The following is a 27786-nucleotide window of genomic DNA, read 5'->3' as shown; positions in this document are numbered from 1 at the left end:
GGCTGGAGTGAGAGCCTCTCTGCTCCGTGCCTGGGGCTCGGCGGAGCAGGGACCGGGATGCCCGGGCCGGCCCTTCGCTGAGAGCCGTCGTCTGAGAGGCGCCGGCGGGACATCCCCCTCCAGCGCCGGGTGGTGGCACAGCGCCGGCGGGCAGGGCAGAGCCGGACCAGGCGGCGGGTGGAACCCCCCTTCTCCCTTCCTCCTTCTCCTCCTCCTCTTCCTCCTCCTCCTGTTAACTTGGCCGCGGCGGGCGGGGCGGTGCGCTTCGCCCTCCGCCGGCGGCGGGGGATGCGCGGGAGGCGGCGGGATGGCCTCGGCCGTGTTTGAGGGCACCTCGCTGGTGAACATGTACGTGCGGGGCTGCTGGGTGAACGGGATCAGGCGGCTCATCATCAGCCGGCGGGGCGACGAGGAGGAGTTTTACGAGATCCGCACCGAGTGGTCGGACCGCAACATCCTCTACCTGCACCGCAGCTACTCCGACCTCGGCCGCCTCTTCAAGCGGCTCCTCGACTCCTTCCCCGAGGACCGGTCCGAGCTGTCCCGATCCCCCTTGCTCCAAGGTTTGGGCATCTTCCGCGGGTCCGACTCTCGTTGCTGGGCGGTCGGGTTCTTCCCCGGCGGGGCCGGTGGCAGGGCGGGCGGGAGGACGGTCCCCGCTGGCGGAGGGGAAGGGGGTGAGGAGCCGGATCCGAGGCGGGACCGGACCGGACGGGGTGGGAAGGGGGGACAGAGAAGCTGCGTTTTGCGGTCGGAAACTCCTCCCGAGCTGTTGATTTCTGGGGTAATGTTTTTGGTGAATATAGGAGGGGGAATGAAAGGTAACCCCGCAGCCGGGGGGCGAGCCGGGCGGGAAGGAGTCCCCAGCCCTGCCGCTGCCCCCAGCTGCCCGGCGACTTGGGGTCCAGAGCTGGGCTGAGGGAGCAGAGAGGTCCGCGACCGCGCTGCTCCTCCCCGATGTCTCCGGCTTCCCCGAGGCTTCCCGAGGGAGGGCGGGGGGGGTGTTGGCAAGAGGACTGTAGCTGAAAAATCTGCATGTTGGTATGTTGTTTGCCACAAGGAGAGGAAAATAGACCCGAGGCTGCGGCGCTTGGCAGCGGACGGAGCAGCTCTGGGAGCTGGCATAATTCCTCGCATAACTTCTGCGAAACAGGGAATTGCACCAGCGTTTAGAACCGTATTTTCCGTTTTCGTTTCTGAAGTGGATTAACCCAATTCGGGGGTTGTTGCCTATTCTCACGTCTCTGTGCAGAAGCAGAATGTACCTGTTAAGCTGTCTTGGGGTTTGGCTTTAATTTGTGTGGGGTGTTTTTGGGGTACAGTTACGTGTTTTGCTCTAAAATATTTCAAGTGTATAGAGTGGTGCGGAGCATCTGCTCATCTGAAAATGAATGTGTGTTCAGCGCTTCCCCTCTCCCCAGCTGTTTCAGTAACCGCGTTAATGATCTGATTGAATAGGGACGGGGAGAGGCCGGTATTTCGTATGTTTTCCCCTATGAGAGGATGGGGAAGTTCAACCCTGCGCTCATTTCGCGCCTCACCTTGCTAGCGGGACCCCTTTGCAGAGGGTCTGCCTTTGATATTATCGGGGTGGTTCGCCACCCTGGACACCGGAGTTATTTCGGGGCCCTGCCTGTGTGGCAGCTGGCTCTGTGCCCTGCGGAGAGGTGAATCTGTCGACTTCCCCCTAGGCAGACCCTCCAAAGGTATTTACTGACGTGTGTTCCCAGTGAGAAAAGTCCTTTTATTACAGTCGCGCCAGATCCCTGGTGGTGGGGTTGGGGGGTGATTATTTTTGGTGCTCTGTCTAAATTGCCCATATCTTTTCCGTTCTTTGCCTTCTTCGGGTGTCTCCCGGAGCTGGACTTTTCCCTTCTCGCAGCCAGGAGTGGCCGCCCGGCCCCGCCAGCTCCGGGAGCTCCGCTGCCGCTGCTCGTAGGTCCCGAGTGCCCTCTGCAGATGGCTGGGAAGGACGCAGGGCTGCCGGCGTGGCGGCGGCCCCGCCAGCCCCTAGCTGCCCACTCCAGTGGGATACGCTTGCGGGGCTGGGTGCTGGGGTGGGGCTGTCTTCCCCCAGCTTGGGTGCAGGCTGGGAATGGGGGAGTCTGTCGGCTGTTCCTGCAGACCCCTGTCCCATACCCCACAGCACTGCTGTGTGCTGGGCACACTGTTCTTACAGTGTCTCACCCAACTAGGCTGCTGACCAGGGATCTCAAATATTGTGAAAAATTATTATCCTTTGCAGGTGCCCTACCTAAAGTACTCCAAGCTCGAGTTTTAACAGTGCTGAGTGGCAGTAAATTCTAAATAAAATGGCCTTTATGTGCGCTTGGCAGCTGGGCCCTGGCTTTTGACGATTCTGGGTAGGTCCGGAGTGAGCCTGCCTGTGGCCTGCAAGGCACAGCAGCAGCCAGGGTCACTGTGACTAAATATTTGACTTCCCAGGATGCCAGTAGCCCTTTTACTTGTTAGCTTTATTGGGCTCTGAGAAGTAGCTTGGCAGCTGAGCCAGGGCATGTACTGTCTCTGGCCACAGACAGCCTCAGTCCTTGCTGGTGCTGGCCTCTAGCTCCTCCCAGCGTGCTCCCTTCCCATCACTTAGGCACAGGAGCCCTGTGCATCCTAAAGCCATTCTCATTCCTCAGTGCCCCTCTCAAGTGAGTGTGGTTTATCTCCTGTTTCAAGACCTGACACAGCTTTCGCAATATATTAAACTGTTTCCGCATATCTCTAAGGCATCATTTGTGCAGTTGGAGCTAGATGGAGTTATATAGTTCCTTGCACTGGCTTTACTTGACAGTCCCAGGTAACATACACCCTTAGTGCATGAAGAGCTGGGAAAGCATAAGAATCCTCAGCCTGCAACACTCAATTCCTGCCTACAACCTGGAGCCAGCAACCTTCACTTACCCTTATCTCAGGAATAGGCGTACCGACCTCAGTAGAATTGGGAATGAGCAAAGGATTTAAAAAATCGAAACCTAATATAAGCAGACCATGATCTGTTCAGCTTGGTGAGGGGGTGGGGTTAACTGTGCAGCAGAGACAGAATAAGAATCAGGAGTAGTGTTGAAGCAATCACAGCACGCTTCACAATGTCACTAATACTCTGTTTAAAATTACGCTGCTCCTGCTCTAAAGAAGATGACTTTGCAGAGTGTGTTTCGCTGCACAGAGGACGCTTCATCACACCAGCATTTTAAAGTGACCGGCCACAGCTGTGTGTAACTTCACAAAATTGAAACGTAAAAATCTCATTTAACTAGGTGACACTGATGCAAAGCTTTGGATGTAAGAAGAGATTGCATGGGCTGTGTCCGGCCTTTACAAAACTCATGTGGTAAGCATGGTTTCTTAATGTCCTGTTTAAGAACAGACATCCTACAGCCTACAGTGAAGCTCAATGTATTTAGCCCATCAAAAACACCTGACAAAAGCACACCCTTGCATGTTCAGTCATATATGTTTGTGTGTGTTTTTATATACATACAAAAGTATATGAATATGCATGTGAGTTTGTATGTGTGTGTGTTTATCTTGGTCTTTCTGAAAGAAGGTAATTATTAGCTGTGCCTTTTATCTGGAGGAAGTGGTAAAATGTTGCAAACCAAATTTGCATTGCATTGAAGGACTCCAGAGTCCTTACAGATTTGCCTAAGGAGCATTAAAAGGACAAGCATTACCCTACAGCTCAGTCAAGCTGCAGTACGTTTAAGGGATATGGTTGAGGAGTGAAAGCTTGAGCTATTTGATGTTATTAACTTCTTAAAAGAAGATTTATTTTTTTTTTTCAACATCAGCAATATTAGAAAGCGTTGGTTGTTACCATTATTGCTGGCTTCAGCAGACAACTCATACTGAGCAGGAGTGTGCTGCTTTCCTTGCTCAGCAACAGCAAACCATCCTCTCCATTCCTTTCTCCACCTTTGTTCCCTTGGACTGACTTCCACAATGCTCTCCCTCTCTGTATTTCTTGGAGCTACTGCGTGCTTTGAGATTACAGAGGAGAGAATGGGAAGTATAGTTTTCTGCAGTGGCTGTTCATCTTGCTCTTTCTTGATACTAAAAGAGGGGAGGTCCCCAGGGAGAATATGGCATTCACACAATCTGGTCTTGTCTTTGATAACTAATAAGAACACGTGGCAAAGTGCACGGCTGGCATCTGGAGCTTGCTGTGATGCTAAGGGCCAAGGACATTCAACAAAACAGGACATCCTTCTAGTAAGCTGGTAAACAAGGTTGAATATGTGCATACCTGCAGGATGACTAAATATGATTCACTGATGTTACTAGTAACTTGCTAGTATTTTGTGTCTGAAATGTGCCTATCCCTTGCTCTAGGCAAATGCACAGAAGAGAATCACAGAAAAGCACAGGCTAGTTCACTTTTAGCAGAGCTATAGCACAGCCTCATGTTGCTAAGCTGTCTTTCTATAGGAAAAATAAATGAGCTTTGTATGTAAATCAGTCTTCATGAGAAAGGCAGCACTGTGGACTTTGAAGCCAACTTAGAATCAAAGATTTAAAAATAATGCAACAGGCCAATAGACACTGGAAGTAGAGTATAAACCTGGAAAAGTACTCTTTGTTCCCCTCCTGTTTTCTCTAAATATTACTTCTGGTGGGTTCTTATCTAAGATTTATCCCAGAACTTGATCCAGCTTCAGTGCAGTCACCAGTCAGACACTTGCCTCTGAATTCAGTGTGTGCAAGATCAGCCCCTCAAGTGCTGGACCAGGAAGCCTGAAGAGCCTTTCAAAGCTGGGATTTATTTTGCCCTTGGAGTGGCAGGGTGGTTTCTGGCAATCCTCCTCTGCCACCATTTTGTTGCCTTTGTCATCAGAACAGATGCTCGGGTACTCTTCCAGTGTCACTGTTCATATTGTGCCTACATGTAGCGCCTGGTCCTGCTCTGATACTCTGAGCCATCAGAAACTTTCTTCAGCCTTACAGATTTATTTTTTTTCCTTACTTTCCAGAGTGCTCATTTTTCTCTGCCTCCTTTTTTCCATGCCTCCTCTGACTCATGCTGCTCTGTCGTGGTCTTTTTTCCCCTTGCCCTCCTTTCTGTTATTTTCTCTCTGCTACTCCAAGTTGCTTTCCCTGAGCCACTTTCTGTCCCCTTTGTTTGCCTCCAGGTTTCCCTCACCATCTTCGTGCTATCTGTGATTATTTGTGACTCTCCAGAACTTTTCTGTTTCATTCTGCTTTGCTGGGGCTCAGCCACTGTCCACCCATAGAAGTTCTCCTGTGGCTTGCCTCATAGCATAGAGGCGGTCACTTCACCTGCAGCAGACCCTGAGCAGTCCCTCCCAGATGACTAACACTGGGCTCTAGGTCTGAGGCCCTGCCCTCCAGCCTGGTTGCCTCATACAGGAAGCAGTCAATCAGCTGTTTTCAGTGTCTGAGTGGCTGTGCTCCAGGAAGCACACATGGAAAGCTCCTCCAGGGCTGTCGTTGGAAGGACTTGCACAACGCAGAAGGCAGTTCCTAAAGAGTCAGCCCAGGAACATTATGTTTGCTTGCAAATGTTGTGTTCATAACTTATGGTTTTCTATATGCTGTATTATAGTGTTGTTGTTGTTTACAGGACCATCTGGGAGTGTGATTTATGAGAAGAGGGAGCTCTACAGAGGCAGCGTAGTGGTTTCCATAGGCAGCAGCTGCTCCGGTGCTGGGACAATACAGATAAATACACTGCATCTATTGTGCTCTTTTCATTGTTGACATTGTCAACAGTTCATTAGTGGAGCTTGCTCAGAGCTTCTGTCTGGCAGACAAAAGATGCAGCTCTTGGTTATCAGGCTCTAGCAGTGCTGCATAACCAAAATGAAGTTTGGGGCTTCTGGGTTTGTTTTTTATTAGCTACATTTCATGGTTCATCAGTAATGATGAAGATAAATGAAGATGGCTGTGTTGTTGTAAAGAGAGGCACAAGTTGTCTTTTTGTGGTGGATAGAGGCAATGTGGCTGGGAGGATTTTGGTGGAAAGGAATGGCAATGATGGAAAAGAGGTGTTTTTTTTAGGTGACAGTTCTCACCTGATAAGAAATATGCACTGCATTTTTCATCAGGCTTTGACTGCTATGTTCACTTTTATCTCATGCTTCTTTGACATCTTTTTCTTTCTTGTGGCTCATCAGCATCAAGACAGGGAGCTCTGTGAGGCTGACTGTTACCAGGAGGTGTCACCTCCCATCCAGATCCCGGGAGATCCTGTAACTAAAAATGTATGTGTGGAAAAAGCATCAGCTGGAGAGTCTGGACTTCTCAGCTTTTAACTTGCCTCTCTGCTTTGCATGGGTATTCGAGTGTGCCAGGGTCATCAGGTAGTCATGGTTGCAACCTACACTTTGGAGGATTTCAGTTAGGCAGTTGTTTGGATAGGACTTTGCTCTTCTGTATTTTTACATCTGCCGCATATGAAATGCAAAGGAAGAAATGGCCCATGTTAGAGCTAGGTGCGTGCAGTGCCGGCAGGGTTTTGAAAGCTCCCTATCTCTCTTAGTATCTTCAATATGCTCATTGCTACCTATTGGGACTTCTAAAATTACGGAGTGACTTACATGCACACTGTGTAGTCATACCTCTTAAAAAATCCTGTCCTTATTTTGTTCCCCAGCACCAAGTTTAACAAGGGCAGCACAACATGTAACAAAAAAAGTCCACCTCCCTGCACCTCTCTTTTCAACTCTTTCATATCTTTTTAGCTGTTCCCTGAGTAGCCACCAAGAGATGGGCTTTGTCAGGGATATTGCATAAATAGTAAACCTTCTGTAAAGGCTTTAATGACTCTAGTGACTCTTGTCATGTTTGATGGATGAATTTCCCCATGAGGGGAAGGGGCAAGTGTGTCTGCCCCAAGAGAGGGGTGTGGTAAAGTTAGGTAAGAGGCATCTAAGAGTTGTTGCTGGAACTGCCATACAGAGTCAGGCCAGTGCCATAGCTAGTTCTGGGATCTTGCCTCTACTGATGAGAACCAGATGCTGCAGAAGACAGCATGAGTAACCAGCATAGAACAGAAAAGTGACAGTCCTGGTCTCAAGTAATTGGAGATCTGATATCTCTGATTGCCTGTAATTATCTGCCTTTCTCTGGATTTTATCAAGACTTTGGACTTAAGGGATTCCTGTGGTGTTATTTCTGCAGAGTTAGTGAAGAAAAGTTGTGTGAAACAAGTTTTCTCATCTGTTGTTTCTTTGTAATTTCCTGCCCTTACATACCACTGAGTATTCATTTGTCCTCCTGATGACCTTTTATCCTATTCTCCTCCATCAGAGGAGGCAGCTGTAAATGGGAGCTGTTTTGGTCTCATCAGAGTCCAGTCTGAGGTGGCTAATGCCCTAGTTCCCAGGCAGCAAGGCTGAGGAATCATGACTCGGTGAATAAAGAATTGGTTGGATGGCCGCACGCAAAGAGTTGTGGTCAATGGTTCAATGTCTGTCTGGAGACCAGTAACGAGTGGTGTCCCTCAGGGATCGGTGTTGGGACCAGTTTTGCTCAACATCTTTGTCGCTGACACGAACAGTGGGATTGAGTGTGCCCTCAGCAAGTTTGTCGATGACACCAAGCTGTGTGGTTCTGTTGATACGCTGGAGGGAAGGAATGCCATCCAGAGGGACCTTGACACACTTGTGAGGTGGGCTGATGCCAACCTCATGGAGTTTAACCATGATAAGTGCAAGGTCCTACATCTGGGTCGGAGCAATCCCAGGCACAGCTACAGGTTGGGCAGAGAAGAGATTCAGAGCAGCCCTGTGGAGAAGGACTTGGGGGTGTTGGTCAATGAGAAAATGAACATGACCCAGCTTCAGTGTGCACTCACAGCCCAGAAAGCCACCTGTATCCTGGGCTGCATCAGAAGGAGTGTGACCAGTAGGTCAAAGGAGGTGATCCTGCCCCTCTACTCTGCTCTTGTGAGACCTCACTTGGAGTATTGTGTGCAGTTCTGGTGTCCTAAACATAAAAAGGACATGGAACTGTTGGAACAAGTCCAGAGGAGGGCCACGAGGATGATCAGGGGACTGGAGCACCTCCCATATGAAGACAGGCTGAGAAAGTTGGGGCTGTTCAGCCTGGAGAAGGGAAGGCTGCGTGGAGACCTCACAGCAGCCTTCCAGTATCTGAAGGGGGCCTACAGGGATGCTGGGGATAGACTATTCATTAGGGACTGTAGTGATAGGACAAGGGGTAACAGGTTGAAACTTAAACAGGGGAAGTTTAGATTGGATATAAGGAAGAAATTCTTTACTATTAGGGTGGTGAGGCACTGGAATGGGTTACCCAGGGAGGTTGTGAATGCTCCATCCCTGGCAGTGTTCAAGGCCAGATTGGATGAAGCCTTGGGTGATACGATTTAGTGTTGAGGTGTCCCTGCCCATGGCAGGGGGTTGGAACTAGATGATCTTAAGGTCCTTTCCAACCCTAACTATTCTATGATTCTATGATTCTATGAATCTAAAGGGATGAGGGTTTCTACCGTGGCAGCTGCTGGAAGAAAGATGTATCATGGCCATGAAGCAGGGAAAGATGCCAACTGAAGTGGTCTTGAGAAGAGGCCAGTTCAGCAGAAGGGGAAATGCAAAGCAGTGCAAAGGAGCAAAACAGCAGAAAACATTGGGCTGAGTAACTGCCTTTCAGCCCTGATCAATGTCCCTGAGTAGCTTCAGTTCCTGCATGATTCTGTGGAATATCTGTCCATGGGGTTTTTCAGAAGTTAACTGGATATGGTCCCCAGCAGCCTGATCTGACTTTGGAGTTGGCCTTTCTTTGGATGAATGAGATGAAACTCTTACATTGGACATTATTCTATGATTTTGTATACATACTCTCATGGCTGGGGTCTTCCTCCTGTTGCTCCATCTACATCCTAAATTGTGTGTGTTTGCACATGGGTTAGAACATACCTGAGGGAAAGGAAGGATGAGGGTACAGGATAAAGAGAATGAGTGCTGCACTGTTAATGAATACTGTAACAGGGGAAAAGTTTATTTCCTATCAAAGCCATACAGCCTGATCAGGAGAGGCAGCAGTGTAGCATTTTCCTGTGCAAGACAGCTTAAGTGTCTTGCCTAAAGATTTGAAATCCCTAACTGCTGCTAATGAGCTTGTGCAAAGAGAGAAGGATGGGCTCAAGATCTGAATCTCTAGGCCTTAAAACTTTCTTGCAGATAGGTTAGCAGAATGCAAAAAGATTTCTCCCTGGATTTATTTGCCACTCTTTTCGTAGGATACCTACTGTGCAGTCATCCCATAAGGGATGGAGAGAGGATTAGGTGCAATATTTTGATCTTTGTGTACATACTAAAATACACAGCATTTAGGAGTATTGGAGTATTGCCATTCCATCTTGAGTGCATCTTCAGAAAGTACACCTTGGCTTCTGCTCTTGCTCAGCCTCCTATACACACTGAACTGATTTTGAGAAAGCAGGAGATTCCTTTGACATATTTTGTTCCTCCCCTGACCACAAGCCTGAAGTGGAGTCCTTCAGATTGGAGAAATAGGGTTTGCCCACAGTTTGAGATCATGTGTACATAGTGACTTGTACATAGCAACAGATCTCTAGAAAAACTGACTTCTGTGTGTCATCATTGAGAGATGGCATATGAGACATACTTGACCTAGGCATGAACTTACTCTTCCTTGGAGGCACTAGAGGATTGAGTGCATTCCAAGGAAGGTGTTCATTGTGGACACTGACTGTCAAGGCTGCATTCTGATTTCATTACAAGCCAAGGAGCACATGCTGTGATGATTGTTGTTTGGTAGAAGCATGCAGCATGTTACCTGTAGTTGTCAAAATGTCATTAGTTGCAGATTTGGTGGCTCACATGGCAGGAATAGGACAAGCCTATCATGGCTTGTGTGCTGACATCAGGAATTGGCTCCCAGTTCCTTCTCCTCCTCTGCTAAGCTCATTTCCTGTCATTTGCAGCTCTGGGCCCCTCTCCCACACCGTGGGCCAGTGTGCCAGGTACACAGCTGCTGTCCTGCTCTCAGCCTCCTGCAGCTGCTCCGGCACCAGGGTCCCAGAGCAGGAAGGATGCTGCAGGCCTCTGGTGCTGAAGGGCTGTGTTTTTCCAGAGACATGTTGCTATGTGTAAAGTTGCTTGGTCTCAAACTGTGGGCAAATCCTGGGACTTGTTGTCTGGAAGGGGGCAGAGAAGAGGGCAAAGGGATTGAATTAGGTCACTGACTAGGGTGGTTGTGCACACAGCAGAGCCCTGCTGAAAGCACATTTTCCAGGTACAGGTGAGTGCCACCCTGAGTTAGGTGGTGTGCCTGTATCATCCTTCCTGTCACCCAGCATGTGGGCTCCCTTGTGCATAGGGTAATGAAATCTTAGAGGTTTGTGATATTTGGCAACAGGGTTTGTGGTAAAAATTGAGTCAGTGGGATTCCAGTTTACCTCAAGCCCTATAGACACAGGTGTTTATATCATTTGAATCACTTGAAACCATAATTGTCCAAGCACAGTATGGGTAACAAAACAGAGAGCAAAGTTTTCCTGGGAGGAATTTGTGCATGTTTTCCATTAGCAGTCATACAGGGGCCATAGCAGAGGAAAAGGCATGAGAGCAGCCTTTTGCCATGACCTCACTAGGAGATCTCTCAGCTCTAAGCTCAGCTCTGTGGCATGCCTGAACAAGTGGAATAAAGCACAACCAGTTCCAGGCTACTGGTTGCTTTACTGGTCTCTTATTTTTTGGTTTATAGTAGTAAACTGTCTGAATAAGGGTTCTTGGGGTCTAAAAGCTCCAGATGGAAAGACAGGCACATAGTTATAGTCTGTGGGCAGAGACAACAGCCTCATGACATGTTGTAGCTGCTGTACAGATGCTGCATACGTGGTCAGTGAGTCCTGTGCACTCCAGATGCACCCAGCTTGCCGTGTGTTTGTGTCAGGGTTAATGGATGGTGGAGGTGCTGGGCTCTGTCTGCAGAGTCAGCTGGCATGTGTGTGTCTGTTTGTTCAGGTGTTTCCAGCATCTGGAGAGTCTACACCAGTCTCTGGCTTTTGGTTTTTTTCTTTCTCTGCCTCATGGAAGCCTCTGAACAGGGAGAAGAAGACAGGCAGGGGAGAAACCCCACAAAGTGAAGAATAGAACTGGAAAGCTTGGTGGCACTTCCATGAGCTTCTTTGTGCAAGTCCTGTTTCCTGCTCAAACTCAGTACAGTGCCTGGGTGAGAGGAGATTGAATGGAGCACCCTAGCCTGTAGTCTCTTACTTCTGCAAAGGCTGGGGTTTCCTGAGGTGAAGCCTTTGACAAGAGCAGTTCAAGGCATTCCCCACTGCTCACCTAATTGTGCTGGCAAAGCAGAGGCAGCCCTGTGTTGTGGTGTGGGAGAGGAAATGAGTTGCAGGGGAGGGTGAAAGCCCTTTAAAGAAGCATTGCCACCAGAGACTTCACCTTGCAAAACCACAGTGTTCCTCATGTGTGTCTGTGCTGTGGTGGGTGAGAGCAGCCAGTTAGGGAGTGCTGAAGGGATCAAGAGGAGAGACAGGGGCTTCTGCTCTGCCTGGCTGCTTGGGTAGGCAGTGCCTTGCTCTGGTTAACGTGGCTGCAGGGTTGTGAGCAATCCCTTGGGCTGTGGGATCACAGACTAAGACTAACTGAAAACCACAAGGGCATCTGTTAACTCTTAAAAACAGATACTTACAGAGTTAGGATAAATGAGGGCCTTACAAACTTTGTGGCTATTGCAGACGAAATGACAGGGTTCGATATATATACACATTCAAGCAGTTACTGTGTATTTGGACTGTAGATGTATAAAAAGAAAGGCTTTAGCCCAGCCAAACTGAATTCCCTGTACAGGGAATTCATGTAAGGTCAGCAGCTTTAGAACCCAAAGCTGTGCATCTGTAATCATTAAGCACATATATAGGAAGCTGTATCATTTACTGTCCATCCTACGCTGTCTGCCTTTTGGTTTTGAAATTACTAAAAGCTGCAGTAAGAAACAGTGTCAGATGTTACAAGTCATCTGTGCCAGTTTCCAAGTCAGAGCGTGGGTTTGCATGGCTGGTGCCTTTCCAAGAGCTGGAAGGAGGAATATACCAGGGCTGGAAATTCTTGGTGAATGCCAGAAGCTGTAAAACCTCCCACTGGGTGATCTGTGACAGTGTGACAAGCTGACGGCCTTGTTGGACTTTCCTTGCTGCAACATAAAAAGGCAGTGTGGAGCTGCAGATGCTCTCTCTGATTACTAATGAGAGAAACTCCTATCTGCTTGGCTGGTTTTCCTCAGGGGATGCATATTTGGTGGTGTTAGTATTTTTTTCTTCTTCCCCTCCTTACCTTCCCCCTCCTCTGATCTGAATTATCTTCATTTGTTTGAAAGTATCCCTCTTCCTGCTTTCCCACTTCCTGAAAATACTAGTTTCAACAGTAAATGCTTATAGGGAAAGGGTCTGAGGTGGAAGGCATATTTAAGAGAGAGCGGCTGAATGCTGAATCCTGGGTGGGTCAGCGATGAGGTGTTTCCTGCAAGGTGAGAGCTGCAGTAGGGCGGTCTCTGCTCTGCTGTGTCCGTATTTATGCAGACTGGATCAGGACTAGCAGGGGAAGTGGAGGCACTCCATGGCAGCTGGCACCGGGGTGGCTGGATCTGTTTTCTCTGATGTGGGCTATTGCAGGGCGACAGCGTGTTTCTGATTTCTAACATCATAGGTGGGGGTCTGAGCCGTGGGGCCGTTGGCAGCTCTTTGTTTTTAGGGTAGATGAAAACACCTTTTTTGAAAGGTTTGAAGTTTGTTCAAGTGTTGGATGGGAACATGTTTGTGGAGGGACAAAGCAGATCCACCCAGGCCTGCTCACACCCAGCAGTTAGGAAAATGAAGGGTGCTGGTCTGCAATTGAGGTCTGTAATGTCAAGCACAACCCAGCTAATACACAGTCTGTGGACCCATGCAGATGAGTTAATTACGTTTCCAGCCCTTCAGAGAATTTCCATGCAAAGCTACCTGACTGTCATGCAAACTGGTCAAAGCAGGATACACAGCTTATATGCCTGCTGGTATGCTCTGCTTCACTGTCAGAAGAGGGAGTGAGCTGTACTGGGGTGCAGTTGTGTATGCTGGCAAAACCAGGAAAATAAAGGACTGTCAAGCAATAGAAGGGCTTATGCAACCAGGCTACTTTTGTGGGACAACCATCAGGTAAACCTGGTGGCTCCAGAAACAGTCCCCATTGTATTTAAAACTGTAACTGGAGGAGAGCTGACAGCTTCAAAGTCACGCTTTTGTCTGGAAAGTTTGTATGGGATCATATCTTGTCGGTAAGCAGCAACAAGGACTGATGCAGACTGAAACTGTTTGTGGATGTTATCCTTACACTGCGTGTTTGATTGTTCTTTCTGTACATTTGTCTTTTCACTAGGGAGATGGAGATACACTTAGTTTAACACAAGTTTAGTATCTCAAAGTGATACACACAAGTGATTTTCACAGGCTGCTCTGCACATTTTTAGTTTTGACAGTTTTGATTTATTGGATCTTTTTCTGCTCCAGCTTTTTGCTTTTTGTTTTGTTTTAGGGGGGTTTTTTTGGTGGTTTTTTTTTGGCTCTGATTTTGGCTTGGTTTGGTTTACCAGTGGAGCTTGTTGAGTTGAATAATCTTGTAGGTGTTTCATTTTCATCTGCATATCCTGCTCCTTGGAAAAGATGCATTAATGTGGAGGTGAAATGATGACTGGGTTAGAAAAAGTAGGTTACAAAGATTAGAAATAAAAAAGCTGCTAGGGGGATGGGGGATTATGGGGTTTACTTCTTCTCATATTCCCTGTACATTCACATAACCTGTGCTATATTTCTCTGAGTCTGCTAGAGGAGGGGGAAGTTACAGGTGCCCTGCATGTTATACATATGAAATGTGGTATTACAGTTGAAGATACCACACTGAGCAATTCAAAATTAGAAACGTTGTAATGCATCATTCTGGACACTGGACAGCACATTTCTACTTTAATCCCTTCTGCAGCACTGTGATAATTCAGTGATTAGGGCATATATGTATATATATATATACATACACACAAAATTGGTTTGCTCTTGAAGAAAGTGATACTGAGAAATCTTCTTTGGGCCGCTCACTGCACCTTATATACAGAGAAATAAAAGACTGCCCTCAAAGCCTTTTGTTTAGCTTGTGTTTAGTTTTTTCCTCTTACCTGTGGATTGTGGCATTTGGGTTCTTTCTTGGGTTCTTTTGCTTTGTATTGACAGGAAAAAGAATGAATCATGGTATTTGGAAGCAGAAAACAGGCTGTTTGATTATCACTGCTGGAACTGCTGTGTAGTGAAACAGTGGGTGAGGGCGTAGGTGGTTCTACTTCTGCTTGTCTTGCAACTCTTAAATATGATCATAAACAGCTGAATCTGTTTTTAGGCTTGCAACTCTGCTTGTAACTACACCCATCTCTGTTTGGGGTACATGCTTTGTCATCAATGTGGGTTAAAAGTCATTTCTGGGAGGCATGATATTTGAGGCTGTTCCACACCTTCAGGAATGGCTGCTTCTGGCTGCTGAAGTGTGCGTACACGTGGAAGTGTGCTTTTGTCTGCGCTCATGATCTCTCTACTTTGTTTCTAGGGCTCATCACAATAAAGGAAGCCCATGATATAGAAGCCAGACTTAATGAGGTGGAAAAGCTTTTGAAGAGTATTATAAACATGCCATGGAAGGTGAGTAAGCCAAGTTCACATTTAGCCCAGCTTGACTCCTCCTTCATGGTGACATGCACTTCCATGCAGATAGAAGGTGATGGGCTTTGCCAAACTCTGGAAAAAAGCAGCAGGTTATTGAGTATCTTGAAGAAGTGGCAAGTGCCAGAACTGTGTGATGATGATGTTTCCAACTTATTGTTTGTAGTAAATCTTCCTGTTGTACTGAGAAAGGGTAGAAAGGGGAAAGAGGGACAAAACAAACTACCGGCAAAAATGTGTGTCTGTTTCTTTTTGTCTTTTAAGTATTCAAGATCTGAAGTTGTCCTCACATTCTTTGAGAGATCTCCTTTGGACCAGGTTCTAAAAAATGACAATGTCCATAAAATTCAGCCAAGCTTTCAAAGTCCAGTTAAAATATCAGGTAAGAGTTCTTAGCTTCCTACAGTCTACACAGGAATTACAGAATGAAAATGACTTTATTTTCTGTTCCCCTTATTCTTTCTCCATCAGCAATTCCGAAGATACTTCTCAATAGCTTGCTTTATGATATAGGACATAAAATTAGACATGATGTACTATGCAACATGAATTCAGGCAATAAAATGGTAGGTGAAATCGAAGGCTGATTAAGGCAAAGAAGTGGATGTGAGGAAAATGCAGTCCTCACTGTTATCGTGTATGATAGTGCTATTACCACCTAGGAAAGAAATTTTTGGGCTATTGATACAGTTCAGTGAAAATCTAAGCTCAGTGCCAAGTGATGAGCAAAACCAGCAATGAGAATAGTTGGTATTATTAGGAAAGGAGCACAACCCCATCTTGAATGCAGCGTGTGCAATTCTCTTTTCTCCATCTCAGAAAGGATATAATAGAATTTAAAAGCATGCAAATAAAGGACAAGGATTCAAATCGTTTAACAGCTTCTGTAAGAAAAAGGTTAAACAAAGAAGGACACTTCAACTTTGAGAAGAGATGACAGAGTGAGGATATGATGGAAGTCTACAAAGCTTTGAATAGAAGGAGGTCAATTACCCTGTACTTCTCATGAAACAAGAGCTATAGGTTATCCAATAATGTTGACAGACAACAGGCTTTAAACAGAAGAAAGAAAGGTTATAATGTTTTGTTTCCATATGGAGCACAGTTGAGGAGTGGAACTCATTGTCATAGCATATGGTGGAACTGAAAGCATGAATGACTTCAAAAAGGAGACAGGCAAGTAGAGGGAAAGTACATTGAGACTTGTCACAGGTGCAGGCATAGAAAGTTTCTAAACCACAGATTGCTAGTGGGTGAAATGGAGAGCAGTATTACTCTATCCTTGTGTATTCTTCCATTCTTTTCCCTCTTCGTCTGCTACTGACCATAGTTTAAAAGTTTGTGATCTTTAGGCGTGCTTGGTTTTGTATTTCTATGCTGAAACATTTTGTTTGAGCCTAATGGCAACTGCTGGGTTTTGTGTCATCAAAAGAGCATATTTCAGAGAGATAAATAAAGTGAAACACTACATTGTCCTCTAAAGCGCATGAAGTGTTTAGCATAAAACTAGTATCAGTTTTCTTAAGTACTAACAGTGTATCAGAAATGGCCAGTGTGTCAACATGCTAAAGACATAAACAGTGTGTCCTGAAGGACTGGTCTTATACACAGGGTAGACATGTTGTAATTGACCCCAAGCTCTAGTTCTAAGTGAACTAGTCCTCCGTTAAATAAATACTCTTTAAATTAAATGGCAAATGGTTTACAAGCGCACCAGTGACTCCTTAGAGCTGTACCACATAATAGAGAGCCTCAGTGAGAAGTATGGTCTTGCCAGCCTGCCTGGGCCAGTGCCTTCTTGTAGGGCCACCCGGAGCCCAGGCTACAGTGCAGCACATGGATTGTAAAGAAAAGTCCCCAGGGCTATACTGCAAAGTGGGGTGATGCAGGTCTGGCTTCTGGGAACAAGAGATAGGAGCTGACATGTGTGCCTCATGCCCCGTCTGTGGCTTGGGAGGTGAAGATGTTGCTTTAAGTTGATGTGGAAACCTCAGGTAAAATTCCTCATGTGTATGTTCCTGGCATTAGTCATCTCCCAGAGGGTGAATGTGGTTACACCATTAGCTCTGACCCTGAAGAGCATATTCACTGGTTTTGTCTGAAGTATGTTGCTACTCTGTGAGACTGGAGCTGCAAAGTGGGTCCTAGGACCTGCCCATTATGAAATGAAAAGTTCCCAAGTTATATGCTGTAAAAATGTTTCAAAGGGTGGCTGCTGTCAGTGGCACCTTGCAGGGTTTGTTTGTTTTCTAACAGGTAAATATCAAGAATAAATGTTTTTGGAATTGCGTTGGTTAGAAAATACATAATTTGTGTTTGGAATTGCAGCATTGTTCTGGCTCAGGGCTTTTTGCTGTTTGGAAGTGTTTAATACAATTTTGGGGAGGGTGTGTACCCCTTAGGGCACATGTACTCTGTGTCTGTGTGACTGAATATGTCGCATGATGGGTACAACAGAGAGAAGATGGTCAAAGTGAATCATAGACTCATAGAACAGTTTAGTTTGGAAGGGGCCTTAAAGCTCATCTAGTTACAACCGTCTCCCATGGGCAGGGACACCTCCCTTGCTCAAAGCCCCATCCAACCTGGCCTTAAACACTGCCAGGGATGGGGCAGCCACAGCTTTGCAGGGCAACCTGTGCCAGTACCTCACCACCCTCATAGTGAAGAATTCTTTCCTAATATCTAATCTAAATCAGAACGAGGGTACCTGGCTGATGGACAGAACCTAGCAGCAAAGGGAACCGTCCTGCAAGCCTGCATGTAGAGGAGCTGTGGAAACCATGTTAGCTGAATATATAAAACATGTTCTATATAAATAAAATAATAATATAATATAAAACATGTTTTGTTTTAATTCTGAATTAATTTTGGTAGAAATGAGTCATAATTAATTGGAGGAAGATTTTCCTACCTATGCAGCTATCCAAAAACATCTTTTGGTAATCAGTTTTATCATTTAAGCTATTGCTGCAAAGAATTTAAGAACACAGGCAGAAATTTGATGATAATTGGCATTTGACCGGTCTGCATGTTGCGCCCTGGAAATGGTTTCAGTGCCTGCAAGCGCCGTCAGTAGATGGCGGTAGATGTAAGCGTCTGAAGCCGTTCACACAGCAGTGAAATACTGTAGCTCTCAAGTTATGTCAAGGAGGCTAGGGAAACACTGGCATTCATGTTAGAGTGCAGCTTTCTGCGTGGCTTGCAGGCTTAGAAAAGCAGCCAAAAAGGTCTTGTATTTTCTGAAGAAAACCCAAACTGTCCCGCACGTGGTCCTGCTTACGGTGGTAGGTAATGGGGAAGAAAGGGCCCCCCGCTTAGGTGGAAAACTGAATTTGAATTGATAGTACAAGTCTTATTCTGCAGTAGTGTTGGCTCAAAATGAGTCATGGGTGAAGAGTGATTCTGCTGGGATTTAGTGTTCTTACGACCCTTAAACATATTCTGCTAGAGTCCCAGTAAAATACAGACTGAAAGTCAAAGATGACTTTCTCAAGAAACACATTGAGGATAGTTCTGGTTTTACCTTAATGTAGGAACACGTATATGTACATTTGAAAAGATTACCTCCTTTCTTCTTCCTGTCTTATCTCCTGTTCACTACTTGAATTCATTACTTACAGTTGAAATTTGTTTGAGGTTTCCCTGCTTGTGTCTTGTGTCTATCATATTTTTCACCACGGACTAAATTCCTTTTGTTTGTACTGATAACAAGGCTGTAACACAGGGTTCTCATGCCTTGAGACACTTATTTAAGTCAATGCTGATTTGTGTAGAGATATATGTTCTTTTTGTGGTGGCCTCAGCGTCATCTAAGTTTGTGTGAGCAAAATAAATCCTTGTGGCTTGCTTAGTTTGCCTTTCCATCCAGCATAAGTGTGGATTGACTTCTTATTCACATCAAATACTATTCTTTAATTTTAAACTCTCTTGATGGTAATACATCTATGGAATTAAGTGTAAGATTTAGCTGTTCTTGATCGAAGACTTCTTATACAATGAGAAACAAATAAGCAGAGTTGAAGGCAGTACAGAACACGGTATTGCTTTACATGACTTAAGGATGGTGGTTGCATTAACTTGGAAGAACACTTTTTATTTCCTTTTTCCTGTCTGTTTGATTTTTGCTTAATTGGCTTAAGCCTGGGACTGCCTGGCAAAAATACAATTATGTTTTGGTAGTGGTAGGTTGCAATGTATGGATGGGCTGCCATTCTGTTAAGGGTGATGGGAATTTTGCCACTGGCAATAACAGCTGAAACTGGGCCTCAAACTTATTATGTGCATGAAATTGCTTAAGCACTGGAGCTTGCAGATGTAAGAAGCTGTGAAACCAGCTCTCAATGTCACACACACCTCAGTTCCTAACCATGTCAATTACATATGATATGCAGTTGTTTTCCAGCTTTTTTTTTATTCTCATCTTGTTTCTTTTCTTCTCCTGACAGAAATCATGCGATCAAATGGATTTTGTTTAGCCAACACTGAAACAATAGTCATTGACCACAGTATACCCAATGGAAAAGAGAAGCACCTGGATGTAGATTCAGCAGAACACTTGTAAGTGGGGTTTGTGCATCAGTAATGCTGTCAGCTTCAGATAAACTGAACCTTTCCTCCTCCCCACACCACCCCCCCCACCAAAATGTTATCCTCTCTTTAGGAGTAAGATGGGTACAGCTGTCATTCCAACTGGTTAAATATTACTGAGCCTGAATGCTAAGGCTTCAACAGCTCTTTCTATTAAAATGGATATGGTGGCTGTTGGTGAGAATGATTGACACCAAGGAGCTCAGTCCTCAATGTACGAAAACCAGCTGTGACTGGCATAGGTGTCCTACCAGGTGAGAACAGAGGAGTTTTTTCTTTCTCTTATGACTATGATGAGAGCTGGTTTGAGCCCCTGACAAACATCCTTACAAATAGATGTCCTAAGACAAAATGTTTGCTTTATTTGGGAAGCAAAACACCATCCTCAAGAGGGGGACACATCCCTGAATGTAAACAAAGAAAGCTCAGCGGCTGCTCAGGTGCTGTGATGCTTGGTGAAGCATGCGTATTTCATTACAGCAGGGGGAAGTTAGACTAGTCTTATTTGTATATTCTGCCTCCTAATGCATGTAGGTATTCTGCGATCAGAGACCTGTAACCAGGAGGGCTTTTATGTAGGTCTTAAGTTAATGACTGTGTTGACAGATGTGTATTGATGGAAGTCTACTCCTACAGATTTCTGTCATAGCAGGTGATTGATATTTCAATAAGCTTCAGGTAGTGAAGCATTTAAGTATTTTTAATGAGAAACACTGACCTACTTTTTCATTAGAGCAGTCAAAATGATGGAAACAGAATACTAAAAGCCTTATGGGGGCTTTATCTTTGAATGCAGTGCTTTGTCTTGCCACAACTGGAACGTGGCCATTGCCAATCTGTGGAAAGGTTTATAGCATGAACAAGATTTTGTCAGGGGTTGGAGTGTATCTCTGGCTCCAGTGCAATTTCTTGAAGCCTTTCTATTAATTTATCACTTAGTGTTTTGAACCTTGACTTTGATAACAGCATCTAGGATTATGAGCTTGTATTAATGAGGCTGCAGCAACACACTGGAGATAATTCTGTAAGGCCAGTGTCTGGAAATTAAGGTTGCTGCAACCCAAGCAAAACTTACTGGTCTGAATCAAAACCTGCCATTATCTGAAACTGTCACCCCATTGAAGTCAGAGACTATTAAGGGCAGAAAATACTAATAAAAGAATTGTGTGTTAAGCATGGTTTCCCAGAAACTGCAGTGGAAGAAATAAATCTACGAAAACAGCTTGGCTTTGTGCATTTGTATTTTATCTTCCCTGAAGGAAGTTAAATCAAGAGTAAATAAGTTAATAAGTTTTAAGTGCCTGTTTTATGTAATTCCCTAAATTTGCCCATCCTGCAGCTGTACTGTGTTGTTGAGAGGTAATAGCTAGGAGATAATAGCATTTGTGTAGTACAGCTTTTCTGTAAAAATTGAACTTTTTTAAAAGCAGAAGTTTTCTATGGTGTCACTTTTGATGTAGATTAGTAGACTAGAAAGGAAGCTTTAAAATCTTTTAAGATCTCTTGCAGTTCCTTTTTGGTCTATGTAAAACTGGATTTACAGGATTGGTGTCTTCTATTCTGAAATAAGTAAATTCCTAGTGGACTTGTGTATCCTCAGATGGGGACTTTTTCCTTTCATCAGCATTGAATACTGTGTGATTTCTATGTTTTGGCTGCTGGAGTACTTGAATCAGACATTTTGCAAAGCAAATTTGTATTTTTCGGGGAAGCACTTGGAGTTTCAACAGGTAGCATCCCTTCGCCGATGTCCTGCTGCACTGCTTAGCCTTTCTACCCTGCAGTGCTACCTACCCAGTGACCCATCAGCTGAAAAGTCTCATACTTCTTGCCATAGCATTTTTGCAAGCTGAAATTGCTTAGTTGCTTTCTTCTTCCTTCAGTTTCTCTCTGGTTTTATTGGCAGTACACTCTACTGTTGGAAAATGTGGTGAACCCAATGTGCTCAGCATCCATGGGGCATAAATAGTCCTTTCATATGTGGTTCTTTGAGTCCTCGGTATTCCTTTTGAAATGAAAGGTAATAAATTAATGGTTGGATCGCAGAACCCAAGAAGTGATGGTAAATGGTGTCACATCTAGTTGGTGACTGGCCACTAGTGATGTCCTCAGGGCTTGGTATTAGGGCCGGTGTTGTTTAATATCTTCGTTGATGATCTGGATGAGGGGATTGAGTGCACCCTTAGTAAATTCACAGACAACACCAACTTGACTGGGAGCATTGATCTGCAAAGAGATCTAGACAGGCTGGGTGGCCTGTGGCCAGTGGTAAGAGGTTCAACAAGGCAAAGTGCCAGGTCGTGCATTTGGGCCACAACAACCCCATGCAATGGTACAGGCTTGGAGAAGAGTGGCTGAAAAGCTGCTCAGTGGAAAAGGACCTGGGGGTGCTGATTGGCGGCCGAAGAGCATGGGCCAGCTTGTGCCCAGGCAGCCAGGAAGGCCAACAGCATCCTGACCTGTATCAGAAATAGCATAGCCAGCTGGCGCAGGGCAGTGATCGTCCCCCTGTACTGGGCACTGGTGAGGCCACACCTCAAATACTGTGTTCGTTTGTGTGCCCCTCATTACAAGAGAGATGTTGAGGTGCTGGAGTGGATCCAGAGAAGAGGGTTTCACCAGTGAATCTGGTGAAGGGTCTGGAGCACAAGTCCTATAAGGAACAGCTGAGGGAACAGGGGCTGTTTAGTCTGGGGAAGAGAAGGCTCAGGGGAGACCTTATTGCTCTCTACAACTACCTGAAAGAAGGTTGTAGTGAGGTGGGTGCTGCTCTCATCTCCCAGGTAACAAGTGACAGAATGAGACGAAACAGCCTTAAGTTGTGCCATTGATCCAGCCTGTCTAGATCCCTCCATAGAACTTTCCTACATTCAAAGAGATGAACACTCCTGCTCAACTTGATAGTGTCTGCAAACTTACTAAGGGTGCACTTGATCCCCTTGTCCAGATCATAATAGAGGTATTAAACGGAACTGGCCACAGTATTGATACCTGGGGAAGACTGCTTGTGACCAGCCACCAGCTGGATTTAACTCCATTCATTGTAGCTGTTTTGGCCTGGCAATCCAGACAGTTTTTTACCTGTCCAAGCCGTTAGCTTCTGTGTACCTTGCTTCCCTCTTCTTCCTGGCAAATAAGAGCAACAACTCCAACGCATTAGCAGAGATTAAAAGGATAAGGAAGGTTATCTTACAGCACAAGTAGTGTCTGTCAGGGTACTTTGGGGGAAAAGTAGCAAGGGCAGCAGCAGTTTAGGCATTTAGGGATCCGACTGTCCATAGTAGTTTGCAAAGTTTATTTTGTGAAAAAGACCTGTTGGGAGCATTACACAAGCATTTTGACTGTTGGGTGTTCTGTACAGCTGCTAGCTGTAGTAGACAGCCCTGGTTTGTTTGGTTTGGTTTCATTTGAGCAATCTAGAGCAGTGCTTTGCAGCTTCTGTGCCCATGCTTCCTTTTTGGTGGCAAGGAAGGCTTTCTGTGTAACCACAGCATGTGAATGCAGCTGCTTTGTACCTCACATGCCACTATCAGTGAGGCTGAAGAACCGCAGAATCTGTGGGCCCTTCCTGTTGTAATAATCTAGTTTTATACAATTGACAGGAGAAAGAGAGCAAAATCTGAATAACCTTCTTGATTCCTCTTCTGCCTTATTCTTTCTGTCTGCCTCACTGATACGCATAATCTGTTGTTTCTGGATCACTAGCAGTCCTTAAGACAGCACAACGTGACCTGTGAAGTATTTGCAAGATACCAAGTCAACTCCCTTCTGCACGTGTTCCCACACACCAGGCAAGCAAACAGCCTGGGGGCTGTAGAGGAATGAGGGTAATAAACATTCAAAGTTCAGCCTCATTTCTGTTTCATTGTAAGTAAAGAGCATAGCAACAGCACTGCAGGGGAAAATCAACGCGTTTCTGCTCGGAAACGTTGTGACCCTCATAGTTAAAAAGGAGGTGCAGAATTAATGAAATTTCTGTCAAAATATTAAAGAGAGAGTGTGAGAAAAAGAAATCTCACAGTTCTTCAAGTCCTTTGCTTGAACTGAGCTGAGATTTAACCCTTGGCCTGCAGTGACTGTGTTTCACTGCTAGGCTATCAGTGAAGATGTAAGATGCCTTCTTACTCCAAAAATGTAAGCCTCCTTGGAACAGGAATGGTATAAGTGAGGAAGGTTTAACAAGTTGGTGCTTTCTGGTTGAGAGCAGGCATGAGACTGTGGGTAACCCTTGCAGAAGTTCAGGTTTTAACCCAGGAGTTAGGAAGTGGGAAGGAAAATACCAAAGCAAGTGGAAGTAAATGTGTGAATCTCTCTATACTTGGATAGTCTCTGCTTGTCAAAACCTAGATCTTGTGCCACTGGGAGGACAGTGAGGCTCTGGAGGAAGGAAACTGTAATCATTGTTTCCTATTTGTGTTAGACATTTGACCTCATACAAAAGCCAACCCCAGAGAAGACACTTCACTACCTGTGAAGTGAAAGAGTGAGAGTCCAAGCTCAGGCCGGAAACAATGGCGTTTTCCTTTCCACTTTTGTGTGGGAACCGAGTCATTTTGTGTTGTTGCTACACGCTGTGAGAACAAAATGGAAGGATGTGTACCTTAGCTGCATGATTCAGTCTTCCAGGGCTCACTTGCTGCTTCTTTCCTACCTCACTAGTAGACTCGAAAGTCAGGGGTAACAAGATGATTTGCTTGTGTGCGTCATGGCCTGTGGCTTATTCATATACACATGGGTGTGGGAAGGAGGAGGTGCAGATGGGATCAAACTCTGAGTACTTTCTATGAAGATTTTCCCATTCCACAGAGAAAATTATTTGGGGCTCATAAAAATGCCATTGTAGAGGTATCCAGGATTGCCAGACAAGAAATGCTGTCCCAGGAAATGATTCATTTGTTAGCAGGAAGGCAGCCACGGGGGCTGAAAACAAATTAATAATGTTTTTGATCTGGCTCATCTTAAATGCAGTGTGGTTAACAGTGAGATATGAAGTTCAGGTATTATAATAACAAGTGCTGTGAAGAGTCAGTGTAATACTAGAGAGGAGTCACAAAAGTCCCTTTTACTGAAGACTGCTATCTGAAGAGAAGAAAACTTGCTCTCCTAGTATGTTGTGCAGCTGTGTTTTAGCACAGTTTTAAGCAGGAATAGTCATCCTGTTTTACTGAAAGCAAAATCTTCAGCTTATTTGTTTCCATAGGTTATAAAGAAGCAGGCTTTCTGTTTAAGAATATGGAGAGCAATGTTTTCCATTTACTTCTCAACTCTCCAGAACAGTTGAGCCTTGGTTTATGAAAGTGACAGTAGATGCCATTGCAGGTGTGTCCCAGCTTAACGATATGTAGGCTGATGTCAGAGAAACTATAGCTTCATGATTCACAGTTGATCAGCATGAGTCTTAATTGACAACTTCTAGGATGAATTTGAGTGTCAGGCTGCCAAGAAGAGGGAGTGAAATGCTGAAGCTTTGGAGAAAGAGTTAGGACTCTAGAACTTCATCTTGCAAACAAAGCTGAAGCTGCAAGCCAGTATTAGAAGCACTTCTAGTGCAACACTGCTCTGGTGTGAAGCAAGTCCACATATTTCATTTACTCAGAATATTAACATGTAGTACCAGCTGCTATACAGCATTCCTGCCTGCAGCCCTTTTCCCAAGTAGTCCCCTCACAAATGTCTTTCCTCAAAATTTCCAGGGGTCAGTTTTCAGATAACCTAGACTTCTCCCCCTCCCTCAGTACCCTTCTTCCCACTCCTTTGACTTTGATTTTCCGAATGAACATTAATGACTTAATGCCATTCAGTATTCACATTTTTCATTTATTTATTTCTCCTTAGGTTCGAAAGTGTTAGTGACTTTACCTCAGAGCTAGAAGACAGCGATGATCCAACAGCTTATGTCACCAATTTGACATACTACCACCTGGTCCCATTCGAGACTGATATTCTGGACTGAAGGCTTCTCAGTGACACAGTCTGCCAGCATCCAGCTGACCTCTTTGTCCATAGGCTCTGCTATCACCGGTGTTGCATCTCTGTGAATATGGCTGTGCAGGCAAGACCACCAGCAGAGAAGCTACATCAAGTGCACTACAAAGCTGGTTTTGTAGTCTGGCCCTCTGTTGTGTGTTATGGAGGCATCTTGTAAGGAGGTAACTGCTTTGCTGTTGACAACAAACTCATTTTATGTGAAACCAAGACAGCAGAGGCCTCTTGGAGCTCAAGGAAATCTCTGCTGTGTCTGTGGGAATTGCTGCTCTGTCACAGCCATTAGAAACTTGTACTGTAGTACTCTGTCACCCACGCTGCTTGGGTTGCAGTGCAAGTTGAGGCTTCCTCTTTTAGGATACCATGAGAAATTTCCCCAGATGGTGTGACCACACTTTTTATGCTATGTAAGCAAGAAGGCAAGCAAACCAGCTGAATTTTGTCAGTTCCCTCTGTGGTTGCTTAATGGAGGTCTTGTGGGTCACTTTTTGCTCAGCTACCGGAGGACTGGTGCCTTACATGAGATGTCAGAAATACCATTGAGTGCCTACAGGAAACAGAACAGGAGCTGACTGCTTTATTTCTTTTAATCATGGGGTTTTATATAATTACTGAAGAAGCAACTACTCTTTCCTGGAATAGTAAAGCAGACAGCAGCTGGCATTGCAATGGACTGTGCATGATTTTGGGGTACCTATATGATTTCAGAGATCTGGAAAGCTGATGGGAAAGCTGAGCTGCCCTGCTAAAAAGGGTCAGGGCTATTGCAGGCACTTGGATATGATTTTTTTTTCATGTGGACCAGCAAATGTGAATGGTGCTTACAGTTTTTTACATCAGAGGGAGAATTCCTTATGCATATTTCTTCCCAGAGGATGGGTAGAAAGGTAATAAGAATTATGTTGTGTTTGGACTGAAAAAGAATGGCAAGCTACAGTGTTTCTACAGTGGTAGAAAAAGCCTTCTCTCTGCTGCCAGCCTGGCTCAAGGAATCTGCCTAGCTTTTCAACATCTGCCCATGGGGCCAGGAGCAGCTGTCATTGTCATGTAATGCCATGGATTTTAGTGGAGGCAGGACGGTGGAAGCAAGAGCAGGATTGGACCCTGCAGCCTCTTGACTACTGAGTAGTTGCAATGTTGAAACCTCCTTGGGGTCTCTTTCATGAAGCACTCTGAAATCCCAGCTCTCACTGAGTGCTCAACGTAAATGTGACCTTTCACTGAGTTTTTTGCAATCTGTTTGCAAACACGAATTAGGATGAATCAAAATGGGAAGGAATGCATTTTGGACTTGTTTCTTGGTAAAAGGGCTTGCTTGGTCCTGAAGAAGTTGATACATCTCCCTTCTGCAGACTTTCTATTTCTATCTGTAGCATAACAGTCAAACAGAATTTGCTAATGTAAATAATAAATTATTGAGAATCCTAATTCTTTTACACAGTATGTTTTAAAAATATATTTTAATGAAATAAAATATAGCTCACCTTCAGTACATGTCTGCAGCTTAAAACAGTGCCTTCCTCTGTTTGTTTGTTTGTTTATTTGAAGATGCTTTCCCAGCCATGCCAAACCCGCCTTCTTTTTCTAGTAGTTTTGGAAACATGCCAAGCTTGGACAAGTCTTTCTGTGCTCCATGAGTTGCCCATATTGTAGATATGGTGCATTCCCCTGTCAAACCTCTCCATCTAACTGTTGATCTTGTGTCTAGGTGTATGTGGTTTCATGCCACTAAATCTAGTGGAGGAATTCTGCATTTTCAAGACTGTAAGTGAAATTGAATCTAGCAGTTTTTCTTTTTGAAGATAAAGCAGATTCTTTTATGATAGATTTCTGGAATAGAAAGGGATGTTCTCACTCATGCAAAGGTTTTCTGAGTAGCCTCTTGAATTAGAATGGGAAGGTTTCCATCTATTTATTTACTCTCATTAGTTTTAACTCTTGCTTCAGTGCTTTTACTTATGCATGATGGGGTAGAAATAGCATCTAGTAAACATGTGCATTGGACTGGGAACTGGATTGTTTGATTTCAGTTCCTGGCCCTGCTATCAACCTACCATGTTGCTTCAGGTAATTCTACTTCATTTCCTTATCCCTGAGTTTCCCTTGAATAATATTTTGAAAAGCACCAAGTGTCATTGGCTTTTGACGCAGTATTGTCTCCTGTTTAATTTGAATTTTCCTATGGATTTTTAACCACTTGATAACTACTTATCTTTTTCAAAGCACTTTAAAATACCTCGATTAAAAATAGAGAAATATTGCCAATTTTAAAAATGTAGAGGCACATTCCTCATATGAAAGCCAGCTAAGATGCATGTACAGTAAAGTCTTCATGGAAGGGGGAGTCTAATGCAAGGGAACTAATCCACAAACCAAAGCTGCACCCATTTCACCTGGATTTTTCAAAAGCCATTTTGATCAAGTGTTTTCCAGAGATGATGTCATGTGATTTATTTCTCTTAGCTGCAATACACTTATTTGATAAATCAAAGGAATGCAAA

The 27786-nt window shown here is 44.9% G+C and overlaps 1 protein-coding gene across 1 annotated transcript; it reads left to right on the top strand.

The window, feature by feature from the left end:
* Positions 1-27786, top strand: PXDC1 (PX domain containing 1). Its single transcript, XM_034062922.1, has 5 exons — positions 1-563; positions 14598-14689; positions 14975-15092; positions 19159-19270; positions 25136-27786. The coding sequence occupies exons 1-5, from the start codon at positions 308-310 to the stop codon at positions 25251-25253; spliced, it is 696 nt and encodes a 231-aa protein (XP_033918813.1). The 5' UTR covers positions 1-307; the 3' UTR covers positions 25254-27786.

This window comes from Melopsittacus undulatus, chromosome 1, assembly GCF_012275295.1.
Source record: "Melopsittacus undulatus isolate bMelUnd1 chromosome 1, bMelUnd1.mat.Z, whole genome shotgun sequence".
Classification (NCBI taxonomy): Eukaryota; Metazoa; Chordata; class Aves; order Psittaciformes; family Psittaculidae; genus Melopsittacus; species Melopsittacus undulatus.
Note: the sequence above shows the minus strand (reverse complement) of the source record. Positions and strands in the feature narration are given on the sequence as shown.